At 40.9% G+C, this 24,400-nt stretch overlaps 1 protein-coding gene across 1 annotated transcript in view; it reads left to right on the top strand.

Moving 5' to 3' along the window:
* The window catches only part of SUCLG2 (succinate-CoA ligase GDP-forming subunit beta), a 109,792-nt gene extending 91,896 nt beyond the window's left edge, over positions 1 to 17,896 (top strand). The window contains exons 10-11 of the mRNA XM_005522007.3: positions 8,574 to 8,694; positions 15,885 to 17,896. Coding sequence (XP_005522064.1) covers positions 8,574 to 8,694; positions 15,885 to 16,000 — 237 coding nt within the window. The 3' untranslated portion in view covers positions 16,001 to 17,896. The remainder of the gene's footprint in view (positions 1 to 8,573; positions 8,695 to 15,884) is intronic.
* The last annotated feature ends 6,504 nt before the right edge of the window (positions 17,897 to 24,400 follow it).

Genomic DNA, 24,400 nt, shown 5'->3' with positions numbered 1-24,400 from the left:
AGCAGCCTGACCTAGATAGTTTCTATAGCATTTCATTCTCTTCTGCATGGGGAGTAGAAGTCAGGGATGTTTCTCAGGTGAGAAGGAGGAAGATCCCAAAACTTTTTAGAGCACAAGAATAACTGTTCCTCATCTCTCTTTTTCCATGTGATGGATGCTTTTACTTAGTACTTTGATATTCCAAATAAACATAGTATTTGTATTTCCAAGGTTGTTTCTAAAGAGGAAATAAAGATAGGTTCTGGTGACTTTCCCTTTCAGAAAATAAATTTCACTAGTGGACCTCAAATATTATACACATCAAGATTTCAGATCTTAGTGGGGCTTTGGTTTTTGGTGATTTAGTGTTGGTTTTTCCTTTCCTGAATTATGAAGTAACTCTCTCTTTGGAGCAAGGCACATTCTAGCTGGACTTAGGAGAAAGTCAAACCAGAAGAGAGAAGGCACACCTTGAGATGTCTCCAAACTGGTAACACGTACATTTTTAACTGGCTGTTGAATTAAACAGAAACTCATCAAATCAGCAGTTCTGTTTATCCAAGCCTTGTGGATATTTGTGATTGTGCCATTTAACAACATTGGCTTTGGTAATTTGCCAGGTGTGTGCCACACGCCACAGCACAGCATCCAGTGTAACTTATTCTTTGAACAACTCATCTGGCAGCAGCCCACGCTGTGGATTGTGTCCTGCACCAGCTCCATTTCATCATATATCCATGCTCTCCAGGTGCTCCCTCTTCTGAGGAATATTGCACGTTTTTAGTTCAAATGATTTAAACTTGTCTGACCTTTCTGCCTTTTAACACACCATAAAGGATGATGAAACTGTGCACAGAGGCACCCTGGGGCAGAACACGTTGTTGAAATAACAAGGACACGTTGCTGCCTCCTGTGTCACATGCTTCAATAATGATGACACTGCTGCATTATTTTTCAGAAAGCTGATTATTGCTTAGCAAAAATCTAATTGAAACTTCAGACAGTAAAAACATTAGAGAAAGTGTATGGTGTGCCTCTGAGAAATTAATCTGAAGTGCAGAGGCAAAATTCAGCAAATATTGGATCAATTTTTATAGACTTTGCTGTTGAGGAAGAACTACTTGCAGTCATGCTGCTGTATAAACTGTCCTGGATGAGTGGGTTTGGAGGGTGTCTATAACTTACCATGCTAATATGGAGCATTCAATAGGAGCTCCCTGAGTATTTAATGACCAGTGTGCACTGCCTGTGCCTAAAGAGGGGAGGTGTGGGTGCATCTCGGTTTTGCTGCATTCATATCCCCCAAATCAGTCCCAAACATGCAACTGCCCTTGGTTCTGGGTGCACAAAGAGGAATTTAAAGGCAGTCTGAAATACTGCACTCTCATCTGATGCACAAGAACCGATGATGTGTATTTTTTTCAGTCTTGCAATATGTGGTTGTGTAGGTGGTTGTCTTCCCTAGATTGTTTTGAAGTCTGCTCTGCTCATCCAGGGGTTCATCACATTAAATGAGAGTTAGAACAAATTTATTCCAGATACACATGATCTGGTAGAAAAGTTATCCTGCCATATTTGCACCAAAAATATAATTTTTCTATCAATTACCTGCTGCATTATGTCCCCAAAACAGCACTAAAGGCAATTCTCCTTATTCTCAGGTATACTTCAGAATCGTACTTTGTGGTCTCAACATTTTGTTATCCCTCTCTTTATTCTTTTCCCTTATTATCATAAATAAGGATTATATTAAGAGCTGGTTGTGCCCTCTATCAGTGAAAGAACATGGCTGCATGGTTGGATTAATTAACTCTGCTCTGCATTAACGTGGGGTGTGTGTGGACAGGACCTGAGTGAGGCCTGGCCAGGTGGGAGCACAGGCACAGGAAGCAGGGGATGGTTTGCAGCTTCCCAAATACATCTCAAGTTGATCCCAGACCAAGGGATGCATGGGAATGATGCATTATTGTGTGTTTGTGTTTGTGCCAGGCTCAGGGTGGGCACAGTCTGTGTCCTGCAGATGGGGAAATGTTCCCAAAACAGGCTTGGCATGAGACTTCTCACTAAAATTCATTGCAGTGCAGGTTCCTGAGATCACACTGCTGCCTGCCATGATATTTTGGAATTTGAAGGAGGCTGTATGAATGGAATTGGAATATTTCTGTTCCCAAAACATGCACTGCTTTGGGCTGAGCAAAGGAATGAAGGAAAGTCTCTGGGGACTGTTTCAACTGTGGTACTCTGATGTGTAATTTGCCAGTCATCATTTCATCTCATTCCATTAATGAGCTCTGATCCCTTAATTTTTATTTTTGTGTCAGTGCTACAGAGAATTAAGACAAAATCCTACAGCAGGGATGTTTCTGGTGGTCCATTCTGGGGGGTATCTTTAATATTGGAGAGTACCAGAGCTCTCCCTGCTCCAGACCCCTCCTGGCCTGCCTGTTCTTCATACCCCAAGGAAGGGCCACAACCTGGAATCTGATCAGATACCAGAGGATTGTTGCTGAATTGTTTTCAAACCAGCAAAAGCCAGAAAATTTCTGTCCTGTTCTAGATCCTGAATTTGCTGTAAGCAGGAAGGGCTGAAACTGTAGGTAGCTGTTTCAGCATACCAGAAACTGGACCTACAATGTTTTGACTTTGCAAAAATGTGGTATTTGGGACTCTTGGCATGGCACTAAGGAGTTGCATTTCAAAAAGGCTTCCCTCCAGTGCCAGCCAGGTACTGCTCTCTCACCTGTCACCCAGGAATGGGGCTTCACGTGGGATGTGGCAGAACCAGGTATTTGCTGTCAGTGAGATTTGCATTGCTCAGGAACCTCTTGAATGCAGACTGAAAATTAGCTTTGGACAAAATCCTTAATCTGCTTTTCCTACCTAGCAGTTGGGGTTCCCCAGACAGAAAAATCTGAATTGTGTTTTGGAGGTTGATCAGAGTCCCTTCCCTGCCAGGGCAACAGGGTGCACTGCCAGTGAATTTTAAACCTTGACCTGTTTTAGAAGAGTGCAAGACATTCAAAATTGCATTGTATCAGTATTTCTTCATCCGACTGCAAGCTTTCCTACTTTTCTGTTTGTTGATTCAACCTCTTTAAACTTATCACTTTCAGACATTCAAAGTTCCATTCCCAAAGAAGCAGAATGATATTTTGCATAATTTTTATAAAGTTAACTCATAGAGTTTGGCTTTAAGTAGAAAAAATAACCCTGCTCTGCTCTCCAGAGATATTTATATCCCTTTTCCACATTGAATTGCACTGTCCTCTAGTGGGTGTTTTAAGCAAAAGTTTTTGTGTTTGTAAATCTTTCATACTGCAAATCTTTCATACTGCTCAGATAATCTTTATTTTCTAATGAACCATAAATGTTATCTGATATAAAAAGATAGAGGATTACAGTAATATTTCAAAACCAAATAAGAAAAAGTTACATTTGACCTGTAGTCCAAGCTGTAATAATACAGAGATCTATAAAAATGTTTGCATCTGACTTATCTGTTGGAGCAGAAGGATAAAGAGTGAAGACACAACCGTGGGCATCTGTCTTTTATTACATTTTATTACTTTGTATTGAGACTTGGATATAATCTGCTTCTTTCACATTGAAACAAATCTGGTAAACTATGAATGAATGAATATTAAACACCAGCGGGCTCATAGGAAGGATTCAATGCACAACATTAGACTCAAAGTGAAGAGCTTATGTATCCCATTTTACCCAGTGGTTTGGTTTTTTAATAGTGCTATCTACCTCTTAAAAGGTATTTTTATTTTAACTTATTTATTTTTAACTTATTTAATTTAATTTATTTTATTTTATTTTATTTTTAACTTATTTTAATCTTATTTTAACTGGGATTTCCTGGGATTTGAGGTGTAAAACATCTCTGAAAATCAGAATGGGAATATGAAAAGTTTTACATGGCAGTGATTGTCAGACTTCTGGATGTTTGCAGTACTGGATGTCTGGACCCAGGTGTAGGTGGCAGCACCTTGGCTTTCCCTCCATGGGCTGGGAATGCATCTGGATCTTCATTGCTTGTGTTCCAGCATCCAGCAACGTGAGCATCCCCCCAGCCTGTGACATGTTTCAGTGGTCTGAGATATCATCCTTCCACTGCTCTTTATTCTGTTGAAGGGAGGAGGAGGGAAGAAACAAATGCCTGGCAGTGAGCTGAATGTGCTTTTGTAGACACAAAATATGACTCTGCTGACCAGAAAGACTGGGAGACACGATGCATGTTTTAACCTCAAGAAATGCTAGGAACCTCCAAGCAAGAACATGTTTGCCAGCTGTACCATGCAAACCCACTGTCTTCCACATAGATGTGCCCTGTGGCATCCTGGAGACGGAAACTTGACTAATACCATCTGCTTTGGACTGTCTGGGTACACTTCCAGCTGATGAAAGAGCTAGGAGGGGTCAATAAATTAATTCAGTTTGCTTGAAATAAAAGGTGGAGTTTTTTCAGACTTCAATCAGACAAACCATGAGGATGTTCTTTGCCAGTGCAGCTTTTAATGTGCTGCAGCTATAGTTTTACTGACAGTTGCTGAATAGCTTGTTTTCATCTAAAATACAGGGATTGAACTTCAAAGTCACAATTTCCTGCAAGGTCAGAGATTATATTGGTGATTTTATAATATTTATAGTTCGCTCTGTGAATGGTCATGCGTCTGTGTGAAAAGATGTATACAAAGTCTTAAGGCATGCACAGGACACTGTGAATAATTGGAAATTGTCACAAGTCTTTGATGTCATCAGATGAGATAATGTGGGGAGGCTTGTGAAAAAGGTTCTCAGAAATACAGGGGCAGAAATTAGGGACAGCAGAGGGGTTGTTTATGGGTTGGAGAGGGAGAGGGAAAGCAGGGCAACTTCTTTATGGGACTGCCCATGTTTGGGTCATCTCCTCATGAGGCTGGTGAAACCTCAGTTCAACTTCATCCATGTTTGGATGTCTGCTTTGTGTGAAATCCAGAGTTTGCCTTACAGGAAGGACCTGTTGGTGCTGCAGCACACTGTAATCCTACACCTGCTGTAGTTGTTCTGTGGTGACAGCAAAAGTGGGAAATCAAAGAGGAACAACAACTTGCCAGTGTCAAGCTTTTGTGCTCCATCTTTTGGCGTGCTGGTGTGGTTGGTGCAGGCTCAGAAGGTCAGCAGAGTGAGAAGCAGCAGCTGCAGACAGCCAAGACATCCCCAGTATGGATTTATAGATGGGAAAGGTGGAATGCCTTATGGTGCTGCCTCTGTTCATCCTTTGAGTGTGTGATGATCACATCTCAGCGTGCGTTTTGTTAAGGCTGGGAACATTTTTAGAGAAAATATTAATAATAAGAGAATATAGTAAATGCACACACACACTATCTGATTTTAGAAAGCAGCCAGCTATGCTAAAGCTGCTTCTGCTCTACCTGAAATGCTCTTAGTTTTGTGGAACCTGGCAGCCCTGTGGAACATGTTGGTGATCCAATTAAATTCTGGCAGTAATCTCCTAACACCATTACTTTGGTTACTACACAGTTACATTTATTTGCAGCGTGGGGCTTTTTTGGTGCCAAACATTCAAAGCAGAATTGCAGGTATTGTCAAGGATGACTTTATCAAAAAGTGACTGGAAATGAAAACAATTCATTTTAATAATAAAGTGACATAGATTTTACATAGATACAGCTATCCATAAATATATCTACTTTCATATCTAGAGAAAATACTCTGTGTCTGCATAGCTGTTCATACAGCACTTAGGAGCTGTGGGATTAATGGCTGTTGCGGTATTTGCAAAGATTTAACACCACATCTGACATGAAAACAGTGACAGTGCAGAACTCAGTTTCTATTCCTTTGGCTTCCCAGCACTGGTGCTGAGGCCTGGGAGACTGTGGGGTTTTACCAACACTGGTGGTGATCTTTCCATGACATTGTGGGTTCCCTTATTTCTCCAGAGGAATCTATAATCAGTTGCAAGTACATTTTGTGGGGATTTCACATTTGTCAGTTGTTTTGCTGCATTCAAAATTGACCCCTGGATATGCTACTACCTTTTGTTTCCTTAGTAATGTTGCTGAAATTAAAAGGAAAAAACATTTATAAGGCATTCTGGTAGTTAAAAATGGTTATTAGAATAATGATGCTATTTAGTAACCTTCTTGTATGCAGGCAGTTCGCCCTCTCCTTGATATGTCTAATAGTCCATAGGCATTAGATGCTGAGCTTGTGGATATGTAATGGTTCTGATATGCTACAGGAGTTTTATTTTTCTCACAGACTTAAATAATACAGAGATAGTGCATTCTCTGTGCACATGAAACACTGAAAACCTCTTCATCCATCCACTGTGTCTGAATGCTAAAGTTCTTTCAGCTGGAAATGCAAGATCGAGTCAGGCTACAGAAGCATATATAAACAATGTTCACAGATTTCAGCAGAGTTAAAGTGAATCTCAGCATCATTTGAACTGATCTTCTGGCTTATTTGGAAGATTACGATAAAACCCAAGATCGAATTCCCTACCTGATTCAGTTTCTTATTGATTGAATCCTTTTAGACTCCTCTCTAATTTAACAGTGTATTTTTATTAAAGCCAAGCACACAAACATCAATTATCCAAGCTGCATCTAATTTCCTTCATTTTTTTTTTTCCTTTTGCTGCCAATGGATTAGAAGACATGATTAGAATTCAGCTTGAAAGCTGAAAAGCAGATCCCTAAATGAAAAAGTCTGCACTAGGAATTAAAATATCTGTAGTGGGCATAAAATCCTCCTCCTTATCTCTAATAATGTAAACACATTTGGTTAAGTTGATCTGTCACGTGTCTGGTGCAATGTCCCTGAATTAGATGGATGTATTAGAAAGGGTGGAGTGCTGTTGTGGCACTGTTAGAATCCATCACCAGGATGTTTTAACACCAAAGTGTTTTGCATGGAGAGATCTGGGACATAAGGGTTAATGGGTAAGAGTTGGAAGGGCCCTGTTTTTCCTCTTAGGTTTTACTTCCTAACACCAGGAATGTTTGTGTGGGCACAAGCAATGGGAGCAAGGCAGAGACAGGGCCTTCTTTTGGTAGCTTCTGCAGGGTTAAGGATTTTATAACACAAAGGTGAAATAAGGAACTTCAATGGCATCACCAAGTGAAAATCCAGAAAACCCTTAACTGGTAAATGCATGTATTTAACATGACTGTAAGGAAGAGTTATAAAATCAATTAAATTGTATGTTCTTGTTTGACTGGGTTATAAATTTCCTTCTGGTGCCTGTGCTCTGCCTAGGATGATGAAGCCATACCATGAGCCATACACAGGCTCCATGAACTGCAAATGCATCATCTTTTGAGCAACCTGGCCTAGTGAAAGGTGTCCCTGTCCTATTGGAAGTAAAGCATTTGTTGTTGATGTTTTGTTTTCCTTTTGTACTGTGGATGGCAGTATTACTGCCAGTGCTGAGCTCTGCATGTGTGAGTGCACATCACAGGAGTTAATTGTCACATTTTGTCTGTGGAGAGATATAAAACCTGATTGTGCAGAGCTATAAACGTGTGTAGCTGCAGGGAATTTTCCTGGTGCTGGTATGAGCCTGGCTACCTGGAGCTGGGCAAAGTGAATCCCTTCTTCTGGTGCAGTGAGTTAAGCATAATTGCAGCTGACATCATGCACCAGTGCAATGCAGTGATATTTCATTCCTTCACACCTGATCCCTTCTTTATCCTGTTTTGAGTCAACACAAGTCTGGCAAAGCTTGTTTGTGACACCCAGAGAAGCTTCTTGTAGGGCACCCCAAATGTTGTGGATTAGCCCCAGTGTGGAGTGAGGAGCAGCAGGGCTCATCCCTGTGGTGTCATCCTCCAAATGATGAGCCATGGGAGCCTTGGGCTTGGCTTAGTATTATGCTACCTTACCAAGTGGAAAGAAATCATATTAATATCTTTTATGTGTTAATGTCTTGTATGTTGTGAAGGGCAATTTAATTGGATGGAGAAACTGCAGTTTCCACAAACTGATGAATAGCAGTTTTTTGAGGTTATCAGTTAACCTGTTGTAATGAATGCTCTTCATTACATGCCTCTCCTTGTTAATTAGAAGGGATTTTTACTCCTCTTTATCAAGTCAGGGCAAGTATATTAGCTTTCCTCTGTCATGCTTGTGATAAAGTGAAGATCCAGATTGTTCTGTGAAGTGTCCACATAAATATTTCATTGCATGTGCATCACAAATTCATACCCTGTGTTTTCTGAGCTCTAACCTCTGATGATTATTCATTACATTTTAAAAATAAAAAAAACTATAGAGTGTTTAAGGTCTTTATGTTTATAGGTAAAAATTCCCCTATTTTTGTAAATTAATTATGGCATTATTTACCATGCCAGTTTAGACCAAGACAATTAATCACTGCTGTACACTGGAGCAACAACAGACTCAGACTCAAGTTCTCTGAGTGCAGAGGTGAGGCTTGTACCTTCCATAAATGAGAATGTGCCTGACAGAGGGAAATTAGTATCCTGGTTTGGATCTTTTAGCTGTGTTTATTTAAAAAACAAAATCAAAACATAAACATGACTCCACTCAATTCCTCCTTGGTTTCTTTCCTACAGGTTGAAGCAATCCTTGTGAACATTTTTGGTGGGATTGTGAACTGTGCCATCATAGCCAATGGTATCACCAAAGCCTGCCAAGAGCTGGAGCTGAAAGTGCCTCTGGTGGTCAGACTGGAAGGTGAGCACTGCTGGATTCACACCACAATCACCCCTCAGGTTCTCAGGAGTTCACTCAGAATTTCTGCTTCTCCTAAACAGCTCAGTCCCACACAATAAGAGCATGTCTGATTCTTCTGCCATAGCACAACCTGAAGTCAATAAACTCATATTTCTGCATTTGTGGTCCCTGATGGTACTGGAAGCAATCAGATTTTGCAATGGAAGTGTTATGAGTTTGCCTGTAAGATTTGCAATGCACATAGGAATTATTTTAATACAAGTTTATGCTTACTGGAAGGTATTTATTTTCCATATTTTTTTTCTTTTTTTAACTGAATGCAATTCCATTATTGCTAAACCTGCAGCAAAATATAGTTTCCTTAAATTTACATCAGTGCCATAATTAAAAGAAAGATGTTAGAAAACCATATTTTTGAGAGATAAGTTACTGTAATGTGTTCTTCCCAAATGCCCAATCCAGATAAAATCCAACAAAAACCAGAAGATTTGGTAATGGTAAGGAATATTTTTTCTTTAGTGCATCCAACATCGTTTCACAAGAAACAAAAAAGCCATAGAGAGGGGAGGACAAGCACTCTTTGTCAGTTACAGACTTTAATGGCAGTTGGGTGTGGAGTTCTGCCTCTCATTTCTGAGAGGTGCCCTGAAGGAGGGAGAGTCTTCTGCCACTGAGTGAAAAGTGCCTTGATTGCAATCAGCACACAGCCCTGGTAAACTGAAAATATTTCTTCTTGGCCAAGTAGGTTTGGAAAACAGAGATTTCTTGGTGGGTTTTAAGGCCTCTTACTCAAAACCATCCATATTCATGTTTGTGTGTGTGTAAAGAGCATAAAATGTCCTGTCACTCTGCATTGGTGATGAAAGGAGGAAATGCATCCCTTTATGGACCTGAGATGCAATACTGAGGTGGTTTTTCACACTGTGATGGAAAATATGTTCTGAATACATCAGGCTTTTTACTTTTCAAAAATGACCCTCACCAGGATTCCTGAGGATGCAGAGTGCCCACAGAGCCCTGTGGTTAGGGGGATGCTCCTTTTGTGTTTCAGGAAAAAACAAAGCTTTCCCCTCCCTCATTCTCATGCTGCACTGCACGTGCTGCCATGACTTCTGCTGTGGTGAGTGCAGGGAAATTTAGATACCCTAAAATGGATTTTAGAAATAAATTGTGAAAATTTTCTTTGGCTGGTTCAGCACCAGTCAACACCTTAAGAGACTGAGTAAAAAGTTTAATATGGATGAAGGAGAGACTGATGGTTGTTGCTTAGAAGCAGAAAAGTTTCATTATATAAAATCTCATTGTTTATCAGCTCTAGGCAATGTTGTTTCACTTTTTGTCATAGCAAAAAAACTTTTCCTGTCTTTCACAAGTGAGAAAAAGTTTATCTGTCAGATCTGTGAGACTTCTCAACTGTTGTAATTGCTGCTTTTTAGGTAAAGATACTGAAAAAGACATTAGTTCTTTCCTATGAACAAGATGTTTCTGTTGTGATACTGTTGTAAAAGAAACAAGAGCAATTTGGTCATTTTAATCTGCAGTCTGCTGGCTCTGCCACTGCCTTTGCTTGGCCTTTATCCTGTAATTTTGATAGTTCCATGATTGTACAGAAGTAACAGTGAAAGCCCTGCAGAGGTTCCTGTTCCTCTTGTGCCTGAAACCTTTGAGTCATTTGCTGCTCCATCCACAGAGATCAAAGCTGAATCTTCAGAGTGTCAAATACAGACTTAAATGCAAACATCCTTGTGTCACCATCCTCCCAGGACTGCTCACTCTTTACTAAAGCTGTAATAAAGTTTCTCCTAGACTGCTTGCTGACTCTGGAAATGGCAATACCACATTCTCTTTAGGAAGCTCTCTCCCAGAATAATACAGCAAACTCCCACTTTTGCATAATCTTTATCTCAAAAGTTTTTTTAATTCCTCTTCTTATTCCTCATGTTCATCCTAAACAAAGAGCTATGATGTTTACAGCCTTCAGATGTTGCACTTTGGAACTGTTAGCAAGTCACTGCTGTTTTCTCTGCCTCTTTAATCACCTAACCAAGCAATACATGTATGTTTGGTCCTCAGAAATCAGTCCCTCTGGATCCTTCTTTGTTCTTTGAGCTCACAACACGTTATTTAAACTTATAAGGATTTTGAATTAATTATGAGCACTGTGGAAGTAATAAGACTACCCAAGACTTTTTAAAACATCACTGATAACATTTTACAGTTAAAAAAGAGAAAAAGGAACAAGCACTCTTTTGGGTTTCCATTTTGAACATTTCCCAGCAGAAGGTTTCTGATTATTCCCATAAATCTAACAGATTTGTGACCTGCACTTTAAAGACTTTTTGCCCACATGCACTGTACTACAAGTGTCTTGATGACTAGAGTTTTAATCAGTCAAATCTGTCTTGATTTAGTAGGATTCTGTGGACAAATCTTTGTTCTCAGTTGTATAATAATTACAAGCCGTTTTACCAGTGGATAAAGAAAGGATTACTCTCCTCTTTGAAAATGGTAACTTTATAATTACATATGTTTGCTTCCCTTATCAGTAGAGAACTCACCAGCTGAGACACAGGATTATTGTTTAAAAAGCTCATGGACAAATGGAGAAACCACATATTCCAGATTTCATCTTCTATAGATAGAAAAGTAACTGCTGCTGGGTTTATGCAGGATTTTTTTCCCTTTAAAATGTAATACACTTCAGTTAAGTTTTGTGAAAACTGACTAGGAGTGCTGAGGGGAAGCCAAACCTTGCTTCTCATTTATGTAGCTCAGAGTTAGATGAAAAGAGGGAAAAATAAAAAAGAATTGTGAATTAGATATCTGCTTCCTATGCTGGAAAATTGACATTCTCTCTCTTTCAAAAAATGAATTCTCTTCTTCTCTGGTCATAGGGCAAGGAGGACTGGGAGGAATCATAACTACTTAATATGTTGAAATTCAGATAGAAACAAGTTGCTTTTTATTCACATGTCTGAATGCAAAATTTTTTAAATTTTTCATTCATGTGATAGTGACCCTGTGTATTCTTCAGAATCTAAAATATTCTAATATCTTCAGAAATCTTTTACACACAAGTGAATTTTTGCAGGTATAGTTTAGTATGTGTGCCCGGTTTTTTGATTTTTAGTATCCCAAATTGCCTGTCAAGAGAGAAGAATGGGATATGGCAAAGTCACACTTGCAACTTCATTCAGATCAGCCTATTCAGACACCTTGGGTTTAAACATTCAGCACAAATTTAAATGTGCCCTTCCCTGTTAGGATGTAAACATGAGGCAGAGGGAGAGATTATAATATTCTTTGGGGCAAGTTTAAGGTAGGAAAGGGCCAGTGGAGTGGACAGAATAGAGCTTAATTGTCTCTTACAGGTAGGCAGTGGAAGTTGGTTTACTCTTGACTGCAGAGCCAACAAATGTGAGATGTGTAAGCCACCAGAACTTTGCCTGTTCCCTACCTAAAGGTCACTAATTAAAGTTGGCACCAGCCAAACCTCAATTCAAATGTCGTTGAAGTTAACAAGTGGTGAACTTCAGCCCTGATTATCCGGTACCTGTCTCTGGGACCTGAGAGGCCATGAGTTTCCAGATTGTGGGAGACAGGAATGCATTGCCTGTGTCCATGCTGGGGGAGATTTGGCTCGGTGCACTCAGCAGTGCAGCATGCCAAATCCTTGCTAGGGATCCTGTAACATGGGCACAACCTGCTCATGCCACTAATAATAATTGACATTCTGCATATTGTGACTTTTTTTGTCATAGCAGAATGTTCTGGGTTGATCAGAGTATTTTTATATTATTAATCTATTTGTTGGCACATGGTAAATGTATATAACTGTGTCTTATCCCCTTATAGCTATTTACCTGAAAAGCCAGAAATGGCACTGCAGAATCCTGCATCCTCTCTAACCATCAGCATTAAACAGTGACCATTTAGCCTGTTCCTGATGGGTTTATGGCAGTCCAAGTGAATAAGGGGACATAATCCAAATCCTGCATTTGGAGAATGGCTGGGTGTGTTTTATTTGTTTGATTTTCATTCAACCTCTCACTGTATGTGCTGGTGTAATCTTACCTCTGGTAAAGACATGCTTAGACAGAATATTTATCATTAGGATTTTTTTGGTAATGAGTTGGAAACATTTGCTTTGCTACTGGTAGCAGAGATTTCAGGTCCACAGAAGTATACATGTGGGATTGCATCTACACAGACTGAGAGGTTGTTCCAGAACCCAGATTTTCAGCAGGAGGATGTTTAGATTACAAAGCCTGAAGGTACATGCTGATAAAATTACATCTTTCCAGGTTTTCTATGGAGTGTTGTTGACAGTTATATGTGTCAGAAGACAAAAACTTCTAATTAGAAAGCCATTCTCTTCATGGAATCCAGTTAAAAAAAAAACAAAACAACAAAAACACACACGCACAAAACCCCTAAACAATAAAACCAGGCAACATCAAAAGCCCCAAAGCCTCCAGCCCTGTAAATTTTCACCTTTTCTCAGTTGTCTGTAGGGTAGGTGAAGGGCAGATTATTCTGATAGCCTGGATATGGGATTCTGTTTACAGTTCTCTGACACCATCCAGTGGCAGGAGGTTAATGCTGGAATAGTGGGATTCTTTATTTGTTTATTTTAACATCTGTTGCAACAAGATGATATTCTTTGTGGATTCCTAAAATGTTTCCAGTGTTTTCGGAATGTTTAATTTTTAATTTTTTACCTCTGCTTTTAGCAGGCTCATTATAATTTCCATATTCTCCACATAGCTAAAATACTTAATCACAATGAGATAAAAGGCTATCATGAAAAAAAAACGGGAATTACAGCAAAGAAAATGCTTTCTGAAAAGTGTATTTAGTTGTATGGCCTGCCTATAAAAGTGTTTTATTTACAAAATACAAGATGTACTCATACACTTTTGACTGCAGTGAGATTTTTTCTTTTTTTCCAGCTTTCATCATTTCATTTCCCTGCATAAACTCCCCCTCCCTTCTCAGGGGCCTGTGTTTTGTATTGATTTTGTAATGTATGTTAGACAAGTGGTGTGGAGAGCAATCAATGCAGTGCAGAACAGATCCAATGTATTGTTCCCTCTCTGACCCGTTAGTAAATTAATATTGGCCACTTAGTGAAGAGCAAAAGTTAGTTTTAAATACATGGCTATCACAAACAGCACTATATTTTTTTCTGTGTGGGAAAATTTCCAGGAAAATTTCCCTCTTTCCTTTTTTCTCCTCTTCATAACACTTTGTCTTGTAGAATCCTATTTGAGAGATCAGTACATTCTTGACTGTTTTAAATGTTTATCACATTTGTATCTAAATAAAAGACAAAACCTTTAAGGCGTGTTGGGGATCACTGTAGGAATGTGAGGGATTCCAAAGTGAAGAGAACCTTGGGAATGGCTTCTGCCTCCCCTGTGCAGAGCTGGGCTGACAAGCAGCAACTTCCACATTATGTTATATAGGAAGCTTGAACAAAAATCAAATATTATGCTCTTTTTTTGCCCATAATATTTTTTTTTTCCTGTAGAAAAAGTTCTGTACAGTTCTGGGTGTTACTAAGCAACCAAATCCCCCTTCTGTCAAAGATTTCAGATGTCTTTGACCTTCCTACACAAACCCTACAGCGTGTCCTCTGCACAAGGATGGCAAGCATGACCTGTTCTGCCAGTGCCTTTGCAGAGGGAGCAGATGGGGTCCCACGTTTCTGTTCCTGATCCTGCCTCTCCCATCACAGAGTGCTGTGACAGGGATGTCTGTGGTCCCTTTCAGCGCCAGGAGTGGCAATCCTGACTTGAGCATGCTGATGAAACAGGCTTTTGAAATGCTCTGCTTCTCTGATACCACTTCAGATGTTTTATGAAGTCTGGAAAAAAAAAAAAATATATATTTTAAAAGTCATCCTTTAAAATGAGCATTCTGGAAGTTGCACAGTAAAGAGTATGCTTCTTGCTTGGTTAATAATTAAGGGTATAATTACTGTATAGCTCAAATATAATTAAAATTCATTTTGCTAGGTCTAGGAATTACAAAGTAATTAAGCATTTTGACATGGCAAATGAGCAAGGAACATGGCATGGAGGAGGAGAAGGATAGAAATGATTCTAAAGAGGATCAGCTTGGGGTGCTTGTGCTTGTGACTACTGTGTGATCCCAAAGTGTGGATTCTGCTTCCTCAGTTGGATGTCTGACTCCAGGTTCTTCTGTGGTGCAGAGCATAGCAGTGATCAAAAGTGTCACTTGGTTTTGCTGCAGAAAGCTCTGGGGAATTCAGATTTTCTGTTAGTCTTACTTTTCCAAAAAGAATGAGATCAACTAAATGGGAAGGTGATGCTCTTCTTAGAAAAGAAAAGTATGAAAAGTGGGGAAAATGTATTTTCCTGAAATTTATCTTTTCCAGTTTTGGATTTTTTTCCTTTCCTGTGCTTTAGTCTATTGACTGAGGTTGAGCTTTTTCCATACAAACTGGAGCCCTTGTGCTGTGTAATCATATATTCTCCTTGAGCTGGGGTGGATGTGGCACTCAGGGACGTGGTTTATTGGTGGTGGCAGTGCTGGGTTTCCAGTCATACTCAGAGATCATAAGGGTCTTTTCCAACCTAAATGATTCTGTGATTACAATAATTTAATGCAGCAGCAGAGGAGGGATTGGTGTCATGCTGAATACTTCAGAGACCTTGGTATTCCCTGTTTTTAGTAAAAATGCAAAAGTATATTCAGGACCAACTTAACCCCAAATAAATTTTGAGGATTACCCAAATCTTTGCCTTTCAACAGCCCATTTTGCAGCTTTCAGTTATCACAGGTGAATTTTAGTTATTGTTGACTCACTGATTAGCTGTAGCTGATTGTGGCTAATAAATGCCTTAAAAAGAGCCTGGTACGTGGTCCATTATCCAGTGCTCTTGCTGGATGTCCCTGCTGACTCTGGGGGATGCTGCATTGACCCTCCAATCTTCACAAAGCCCCTGTTGTGCACACAAGTGCCATTATCAGATTGCATTATCTGTCACAATTGTTTCTGGAATTAAGAGCTCCTTCTCAGCTGAGTCTAAGGCACTCATTTAATCTGTTGCTAAACTGAATTGATGTGTAGTTTGAGGCATTACCTGATTTTTCAGAGATGTGCTAGATGTTCATTTATTCATAAATATTAATTACTGATTATAGTCAGTGTTCTTTTTTAGGAACAAATGTCCAAGAAGCCCAGCGTATTCTGAGTGAAAGTGGACTCCCCATCACATCTGCCAATGACCTTGAGGATGCAGCAAAGAAGGCAGTGGCAAGTGTGGCCAAAAAATAACACCTTGAAGATTATTCTCATGGAAAGTACTTGTGTCTCACAAGGCATCATTCCTGCTGCTGTTCCAGAGGATTAATGCAGTTCTCCTAAGCAGTCATCAGGCTTGGATGACAATAATTGATATAATAATACAATCATATCAATTATTGTCATCTAATAAAATAAATAACAGTTGGAGACACGTGGCCAACCCAGGCCATAGGCTTGCAAGTGGGGCTTCAGAAATTTTGCAGCTACAATCTTCAGAAGTTTGTATGTCTTTATCTAAGTTTGGTAATTTTGTTAGTCACAACTGTAATAAGTAATACTTCAGCTCTTTTTTGTTTCTCCTTCCAAAATTGTCACTGATAAACTCATGATAAGACAAAATAAGTAATAATTGACTTTTGTCAACAGAATTGTTCTTTAATCAAACACTTTCAGGTCACCCATTTCACAATATTTTCGTTCATGTTTTTATATTGTAAAGAGCAAACTAACAGTGGATTTATATTTTCTATGAACTTTTACAATAATGTAAAAAGCTGTGCTTACAATCCTATTTTTATTCAAATGAATGATGTTTATTTTCTTTTTTTGGAAATCACTGGCTTTGCCTTAAGATGATTCTCTTTTGTTGATGCCAATGGATACCTCACAGTAGGAAAAGGCATTGAGTAGGTGGTAGTGAAAGGAACTCCCACTCTTACCGTGCCTATAAACCACTGAAATGTGATTCATTTCTTTTCTAGTTTTTGGAAATGCCCTGCTGTATTTCCAGGTGTAGCAATGCCATACAGGGGCTCCAGGAGGATGTTTCTGCCACTAAAGAAATGGCTGCTAACTTTTTTAAAATAACCTCTTTTGTGAGAATGTCACTGCTGTGAGGTTCTAAAGTAAGATGAGAAACTGAAGCAGTTTTCTCTCAGGAGCATGCAGAATTGTTCATCTGATTTAAATTCCAACAACCATTTCTAATTTATTGGGAATAAAACACAAATGAACTTCTCAATTTTTAAAGTATTTGACTTCACAGGCATCAGTAAAATATGTATAAGGAAAAAAAACCCTAAGTTTCAGTACTCAGATATTGACCAAGATTCATTTTGATTATATACTCTTTTGTAGCAGTCAAAATTCAAGCTGTTAGTTACACACATCATTCATTCAGGGAACAGAAGGCAATACTAAATATCTTGTGTAACTAAAGAACTTCGTACAAATCTCACTCTGCCCAGGAATTATGTGCTGAAAATCATCAATAAATTTGAACAGCGAACAAATGAGGGGATATTATGATCTTGAATTGTAAAAGGGCAGAGATATAAAAATTTGTGAAATAAATTCCTAATTGTGATTTTTTGAGCAGCTCTAATCAATACCATGTTCCGCTTAGAAAAATGTAAATAAATTTTTCTTGACATTTCCATTAAAACTGTCACATTCAAAATAAATTATCTGCACTAATCTTTGGCTCTTGACACAAATAGTGCAGATAGGTTGCTATCATCAATTCCTGCAGGTTTTTCCTTCTCCATTCCTTTCTCTACATATTGCTCAAGGAAAAAATGTGACCATTAGAACAGCAATAAATATGCCACTAGGTCTGTAGTTATTGACAGAATGAAGGAGAAGGGTATCGTTAGCAGCTTTCTTGAAGGTGCATAAAAGCCACACTGCTCTGAAGGAAGAAATGTTTACCTCACCACAATAAATAAAAGAGTCACATTCTATTTTATATATTTTAATACTGGAAAGATAAGATTCTGTGGAAGAACTGTTTGTGCAATGCTGTCACACACTGTGTCTCTAACTCTGGTCTCAAAACCATCCACTGTGTGTACACAATTATTATTTTGCAAAGGTTAATACTGTGTACACCATTTTGTCAAATAAATGTAAAAATGAACAAGTTTATTGATTTGTTCTTACTGTAAAATAGAAAATGTTTAATTTGCCTGTGCTCTTCCATTCAGCATTTTTTGACAGGTGGGTGAAATCATATGCTTTGGAATTTAGTTTCAATTGGGTGATACTGCTATACTCCAACATATTTGCCTTTTACCTAAAAATGTAGATCATTTTATCTCTATATATCTTTTCTTATATTTATGCCAATGACAGTACATACAAGTTTTATTCCTCTTAAGCCATATACAGAATGGAACAGTACAATTTTAATTTTTCATATGTAATATGGAAAATTCCCTAAGCTCTGGTTTGGTATCTTTGAAGATTTGGTGTTTCACAGGCACTGTGCACTGTAACCAGAGGCTCACTGTGGTGATGTTTTATTTGTATGGATCATTTCTCTCCATGTGCAAATGTGCAAAGTTGGGTTTGGTCTCCCCAGGAAAGGCATTTTTTGTTGCATATTCCCCACACAAACCAAACATCAGCATAAACAGTGGGTAAATTCCAGCTAATTCCCTCTGTGAAAGCTTTAAGTGGGATTTAATTAGCCTTTAAATCTGGAAATTTCAACCTGTATTAATAAAACTCTGTAGGACGGGACACTTTGGAAGGCAAAACAGGAGGAAACTGTTAATGCTGACATTGTGTTACATCTTTAACAAGATGCCTTTAAATTCTCACAGCAGAAGTGTAACAGCTGGGAGTTCTGCAGCAATGTCCTTAAGGAGCACTTACTCCCCTGTTTGTCAGGGCTGTGCCTCCCTGCATCGGGCAGAGCAGCTAGTGTCACTCAGAATTGCTGTGATTGGAACAGCATGGCACTGCAAATCAGTCACCACAGGAGATGCCAAGCAGGGCTCTCTGCCCTGCCCTCCGAGCTGAGCTCTGCCCATGGCCTGAGGTTTCAGCACCTACAATAACATCCTCTGCTTCTTGTGGGTCAGGCTGGCCTGAGGCTTCCCCCGTGCTGGGAGCTGAGCCCAGGACTGGCTGGGTGTACTAAGGGTGGCCCAAAACACAGGGCTGAGCAGCCTCACTGGGCTAGGGGAGCCAGGAAATCTGTGGCCAAACTGTGTCCTAGAGCAAAAACTCTCAACTTACAGAATTCCCCAAGCTTTCAAGGCTTAGGGCTTTATTACATGGCATATAGAATGCCAGTTCTCTGCTGCAGTAAGCCTCAGCTAACTGTGAGATTTCATTCCTTGTTTTTCTTTTTGCTGCCTTTCAGGAAATTAATTGGAGTGTGTAGCGGTCAAGGTCAGCTCTAGCACGGCTGAAGAGGGGCAAAGAAGGTCATTGCACATTTCAATTTATCATCCAGCTTTCCCCTCCCTCTTCTAAACTTACTGGGGTTTTTCCCCACTTCTCCCCACACTCACCTCACTCCCTGTGTTTCCTCACTGCTGTGGTGCTGTCCTCAAAACTGGCTGAGCCCATGGCACTGGGTTTTGCTGGGTTTGTGTGGCTGGGCTGGGGCTGCAGGAGCTGTGTGAGCAGCCAGCTGGGAGCTGGGCAGGCTCTGCTCAGCCTGTCTGGCACCAGTGGCAGGGTGCACACCAGCCTGAAAACCATCCTGGAATCCTCTCAGTGCCACTGCTGTCCCCAAAGGCAAAGAGCTCGAGCTCCACACTCATTTGTGTGGGACAGGAATTAAAGCAGGAGCAGGAATGAGCTGGGGAGTGTCTGACTTGCCTATTCTGGGATGCTCTGAAACAGGGCTGAGCTTTTGAGGCTGTAGAAAGACATGTTTGGAATAAATGAGAGGAGGGGAAAGCTTGGCACCCATGTTAAGGTCTGTTTCAAAGTGAGGAGCAGTCATCCCTGCAAGGAGAAATTGTCTCCTCCAGTTCAACATGGACAGGACAAGCAGTGAGGAGCTTTCGCTCTGGTAAGGGACACTGAGGTCAGACTTGTAGGCATGGGGTAAGCCAAGGGATGGGCTGTGAAATCAGCAATGGATGTTTTTTAGAGTTAGGTGAGCATCTGTTAGGGATGGCCTAAGGAGAGTTGATTTTTCCCTCAGGGCAGAGGGATGGATGAGGTGACCTTCCAGCTTGATTTGATAGGATTTAATGCTTGTTGGGAAGGTTTTGTTTTATTTTTTTCATCCCTAACTTGTAGGTACAGGGAGGAAAAAGGAAGACAGATCTGGTGGATTCTTGAAAGAAACTGTTTTTAATTTAGTCAAGAATGATCTGCAGCTGCCAGGGAAATGAAAAGCAGATTATGCAAACTCAAGACTTTTCCTAACAATGGGAGCAGTGTTATTGCAATGCATAAAGGGCTGAACAGAGAATTAGGGGTATCTATCAACTTTAATACATTTAATTTAAAAAGGAACAGGTTGCACCAACAATTTTTTTCCTACTTAATGAGACCCATTCATAAGTAGAATAACAGGATTTGCCTGTCACCCAGAGGAAATCATGGCTTGTATATTTGTACTTTGGTGCAAAACTTGTGTTGATCGCAGTGATTTAAAACTTTTTCCAGCCCAGCTGCAGTCAGTTTGATGTCAGGATCCTTTCATCTGGAGACAGATGCATCCTTGGTAGAATCCTCAACACGTCTGTCTTTGTTCAGTCTCACAAAGTACCAGCTAAAGATTAAAAATGAAAGTATACATGGATTATTGTGTGTTACTCCTCAGAGATAGCTGCTGTGGGGTAAGATTTGACTTATCCAAGACCTGGTAGCAGATTGCAGAAGAATCTCTGGTGCATATGTGAATTTGGCCTTTGGCATTTCTGTTCTGCCCATGTTGGTGGGTGCTGGGTAGTGTAGGGACAGGGACCATTGCACAGCACGGGGTGCTCCCCATGTCCTCTTCTACAGGACTGAGAGCACCGAAGAGGGAAAAGGGTTTCTGTGTCTCTTGGATGAGTGTCAGGCTGGAGGCAGGACCTGTGTCCATTCTGGTGTGTGGATAGACAGACACAGGCTGCTTCCACTGAGTTCCCCCTGCCACATTCTCTTTCATAAGCCTTTCTTTCTTCTACCTTGATGGGCAGGCAGAGGGCAGAAAGCAAAGGAGCTCCCAGAGATGGCAGCAGGATCCTCACTGGGCCTTGGGAAGGGCTCTGCTTCTCATGCCCGCTGTACCTCACTCTGCCTGCAAGGAAAATCCTCCACACTGGAATTGTGATGGATTCCCACATCTGCCCCGCTGCGGCCTTGGAGCCCTCACACATCATCAAGAAGGAGAAAGTAAGAGCAATGCCATGAGGATAATATTCCCTGGTACAGAAGATGCCTCATTCTGGACCTCCTTGTGTTTTCAAAGATGGGGGAATAGCCTGGCCCTCAATTCACAATTAAATCTGCGCTAATTTTTAATGAAATCTAACAGAGATAGCCAAGCCTGGAGAGAAGGAAGCATCTGACAGAAATAGGTTGCTCCATGAATTAAGTGCTGTTGGGATGTGCAGCATGATGGGATTTGGAAACTGGGACCTTTGTATTTACCAGAGCAACCCTTCTGAATGCAGGGATGAATGCAAGCGGGTCATCATCAAGGAGGTGACAGTGACAAAGTATTGGTAAGCAAATCTGGGAAAGGAGGGCTCAGAGAGATCAAGTGTAAGAAATTTTGCATTTCTCTAGATACAGAGGTGAGGAAATGAGAAATTTGATCTTTCTATTATAATCGACATAAAGAATTACAGGGCAGCCAAAGGCCACACAGCTAAACAAAGCTGTTCCCTTTAACTTTATTTCAAATGTCTCTCTGCTTCAGCACTGTGTCCTTCAAGACCTTCCCTCTGTAATTGCATGTGGCAGCCTCTTTAGAGCTAGGTGCCGACTGCTGCTCCAAAACAGAAACAAAAAATAACAGGCAAGAAAGGGCATTGCAGCAAGTCCTTAGGAGGAGTGTTGCTCCTTTGTTTCACAGTGGGGTCAGCAAAGGGGGGGTAGGAAATGCCATTTAGTTCAGGGGCACTGCTCTGTTTGGCTTTGTGACCGAGCGTGGGCCAGCACTCAGCAGCTCTACCCCCGTAACAACTCTCCTTCCTTGAGCTTCCACTCAAAACCCTGACCCTGGAGGCAGCACAGCTGAGCAAGCAAAGGGCATTTGCTGCCCTGCCTTACCTGGCTGCCTGCTTAGCAAAACCGACCTTGAGGCCCAGCACTGAGGGACCAGGGGCCTCGTTCCAGGGGGACTGGCAGCAGCGTGGAGCTGATCCCCCGTCACTGTAATATCCTGGGCTGGGGGGGAGCCAGTGCTGAGCAAAGAGCCCCCTGCAGCTGTGGAGGGACTGCTGCCCTCCAACAGGAGCCCAGCACGGAGCAGCAAAGGCTCGTCCTGCCTCTGGCACCAGCGCTGAGGGAGATGGGCTGCATGTGGGGAACGCAGACCAGCGCTGTCCTGCCCTTGTGGCCTCTGCGCCATGCTCAGACAAGCTCAGACTTTCCCAGGAAGGTATGAATCTTTTCTTTGTCATCAACAGATGTCTAAAATCCTCTGGCCCTGCATAGGTTGTCCTGACTTGCCCCTGAAATGGGTGCCAGAGAAATGGCCTGGTGTTGGCAGCTCTGTGCAAGGAGCTCCTGGAGATGTTTGGGCAAGATGAGCTGTGGACTTGTCCCTCCCTTTTTTCCTTACAGTGAAGTGGGTGGGGTGGTTTTCTCTCTGCCCCTTTTGTTTTTTCTCTTTCTGAGGCAGACATGGGAAGAAGGCCCTTTTTGGGAATTCTCGTTGCAGCATTCCTTTCTGATGTCAACAGAAATTATTAGAGCTTGCCCAAATAATCCAGTATTAATACAAAGTCAGACAAACTCCCAATATTTCTCTTGGACTTAATCCTGCTCATTCACTGAAGTTCAGCTTCATTGATTAGCACTGCTCAGCCTAAATCTTGTGTTCCTGAAGTGCTGGAAAGCCCTCAGTGCCAGAGTCTTTTTCTGCTGTTTTCCCAAGTGATTTTTCCCATATTGTACAGCAGGAGGAATGTCATATGAGGATGTTAATCCCTTTTGAACTGTGCTCTAAACAAGTATGTGCAAAACACAGGAAAAATGAAGCAATACATTATTTTGCATTTAATTTTCCATATCTATTGTCTTGTAGCCCTGGTGGAATGCTTGACATAACACACCTCCACAGCTTGCCCACTGAACATCTGTCAGTCAGTCCTTACATTCGCTTCAGAGAATCCTCAGAGCAGAAAGTAAAGTTTCTCAGATGTGCAGAATGTCACTTGCAAAAGAATGAGTCTTTTTTCTGTGTTTGCCATGGTGGGAGCAGGACACTGCTGTTTTCATTCCAGTGTTCAGAATGCTCAGAGTGCTTCCTCATCAAGACAAAACTGTTGAGAGCAACAGCAGAGCAGCGTCACTGTCGGTACTCCGTGTTCCCAATTCAGCCCTGAAGCTTCAGTCCTATTGATTTCCTTAACAGGAAGCCATCTTGATATTTTCTCCCCACTATCATCTGGATCATATTCATTGCAGAAATTCCTGCTCTCAGACCTGAAGGATTCTCACTGTCATGCTCCATCTGCTGAACCTGGCTTGTTCTGCATGACAGCTGCATTGGATTTTCATGTTGGGAAATTCCCATCTCTGTGTCATGAGGCTGCCCTTTGAAAAGGGCTCCCTTTGAAAGGACACAGAGGCACCTGCCAGAGCAGTGCCTCCTGACAGTTGATTTCCAGGTTTAATGATTGAGCTTGAGCTTTTTCACTTCACAGCTTTAAGTTCTTCCCCAGTTGTTTCCAGATCTTTCAAAGATCTGAAAATGCAGCACCAGCTGGAAAGCTCACGTTTGCAGGACTTGTATGTAGGGTTCCTTTTGTTCTGCTGTCTCTTACTGGTGTAACAACCACACACTCTGTGTTGGAGTCACTTCTAAGATGGGTATTAAAGGCAGGTGGTTCAGAAAGTGTCTGTATCACTTACAGCCTTCAGGACAGAGCTGTGCAGCTTGCCTATGGTGTCCCAGGATCCCCATCCCTAACTCAGAATATGTGAATCACAATGAAACATTCATTTGGCAGTTCAGGAGCAGGTGCTGCTTTAATGGTTTGCAATAATTCCCATTCACAGAATCACAAAATTATTTGGCCTGGAAAGGACTTTCAAAGATCATCCAGTCAAACCTTCCCTGCCAACCACCTTCCACTATCCCAGGTTGCTCAAAGCATCATCCAGCCTGGCCTTGAACACTTCCAGGGATGGGGCAGCCACAGCTTCTCAGGGCAACCTGTGCCAGGGCCTCACCACCCTCAAAGGGAAGATTTTCTTCCCAGTATCTGATCTAAATTTAGATTCTTCTGTTTAAAATCTACACTTCCTGATGATTAGTCCCACTTATCTTTCCTGTAGCCTCCTTTAGGCACTGGAAGGGGCTTTTTCTTGTATATACATAAATGCCATATCATGATGAAAACTTCAAGTGGGAAGGACTTTTCCACAGACTCCACCCCTTCAGTCTTCATTCAATTCTGTCTCTACCCAGAAAAAGAAAAAAAAAACCCAGATTGGTAAAAACAAAATAGTAAATATGTC

This window comes from Pseudopodoces humilis, chromosome 13 (genome assembly GCF_049639895.1).
Source record: "Pseudopodoces humilis isolate 2021_Gansu_Grassland_sample_001 chromosome 13, ASM4963989v1, whole genome shotgun sequence".
Lineage (NCBI taxonomy): Eukaryota > Metazoa > Chordata > Aves > Passeriformes > Paridae > Pseudopodoces > Pseudopodoces humilis.
The sequence above is the reverse complement of the archived record's forward strand: the minus strand, read 5'-3'. Positions and strand labels throughout refer to the sequence as shown.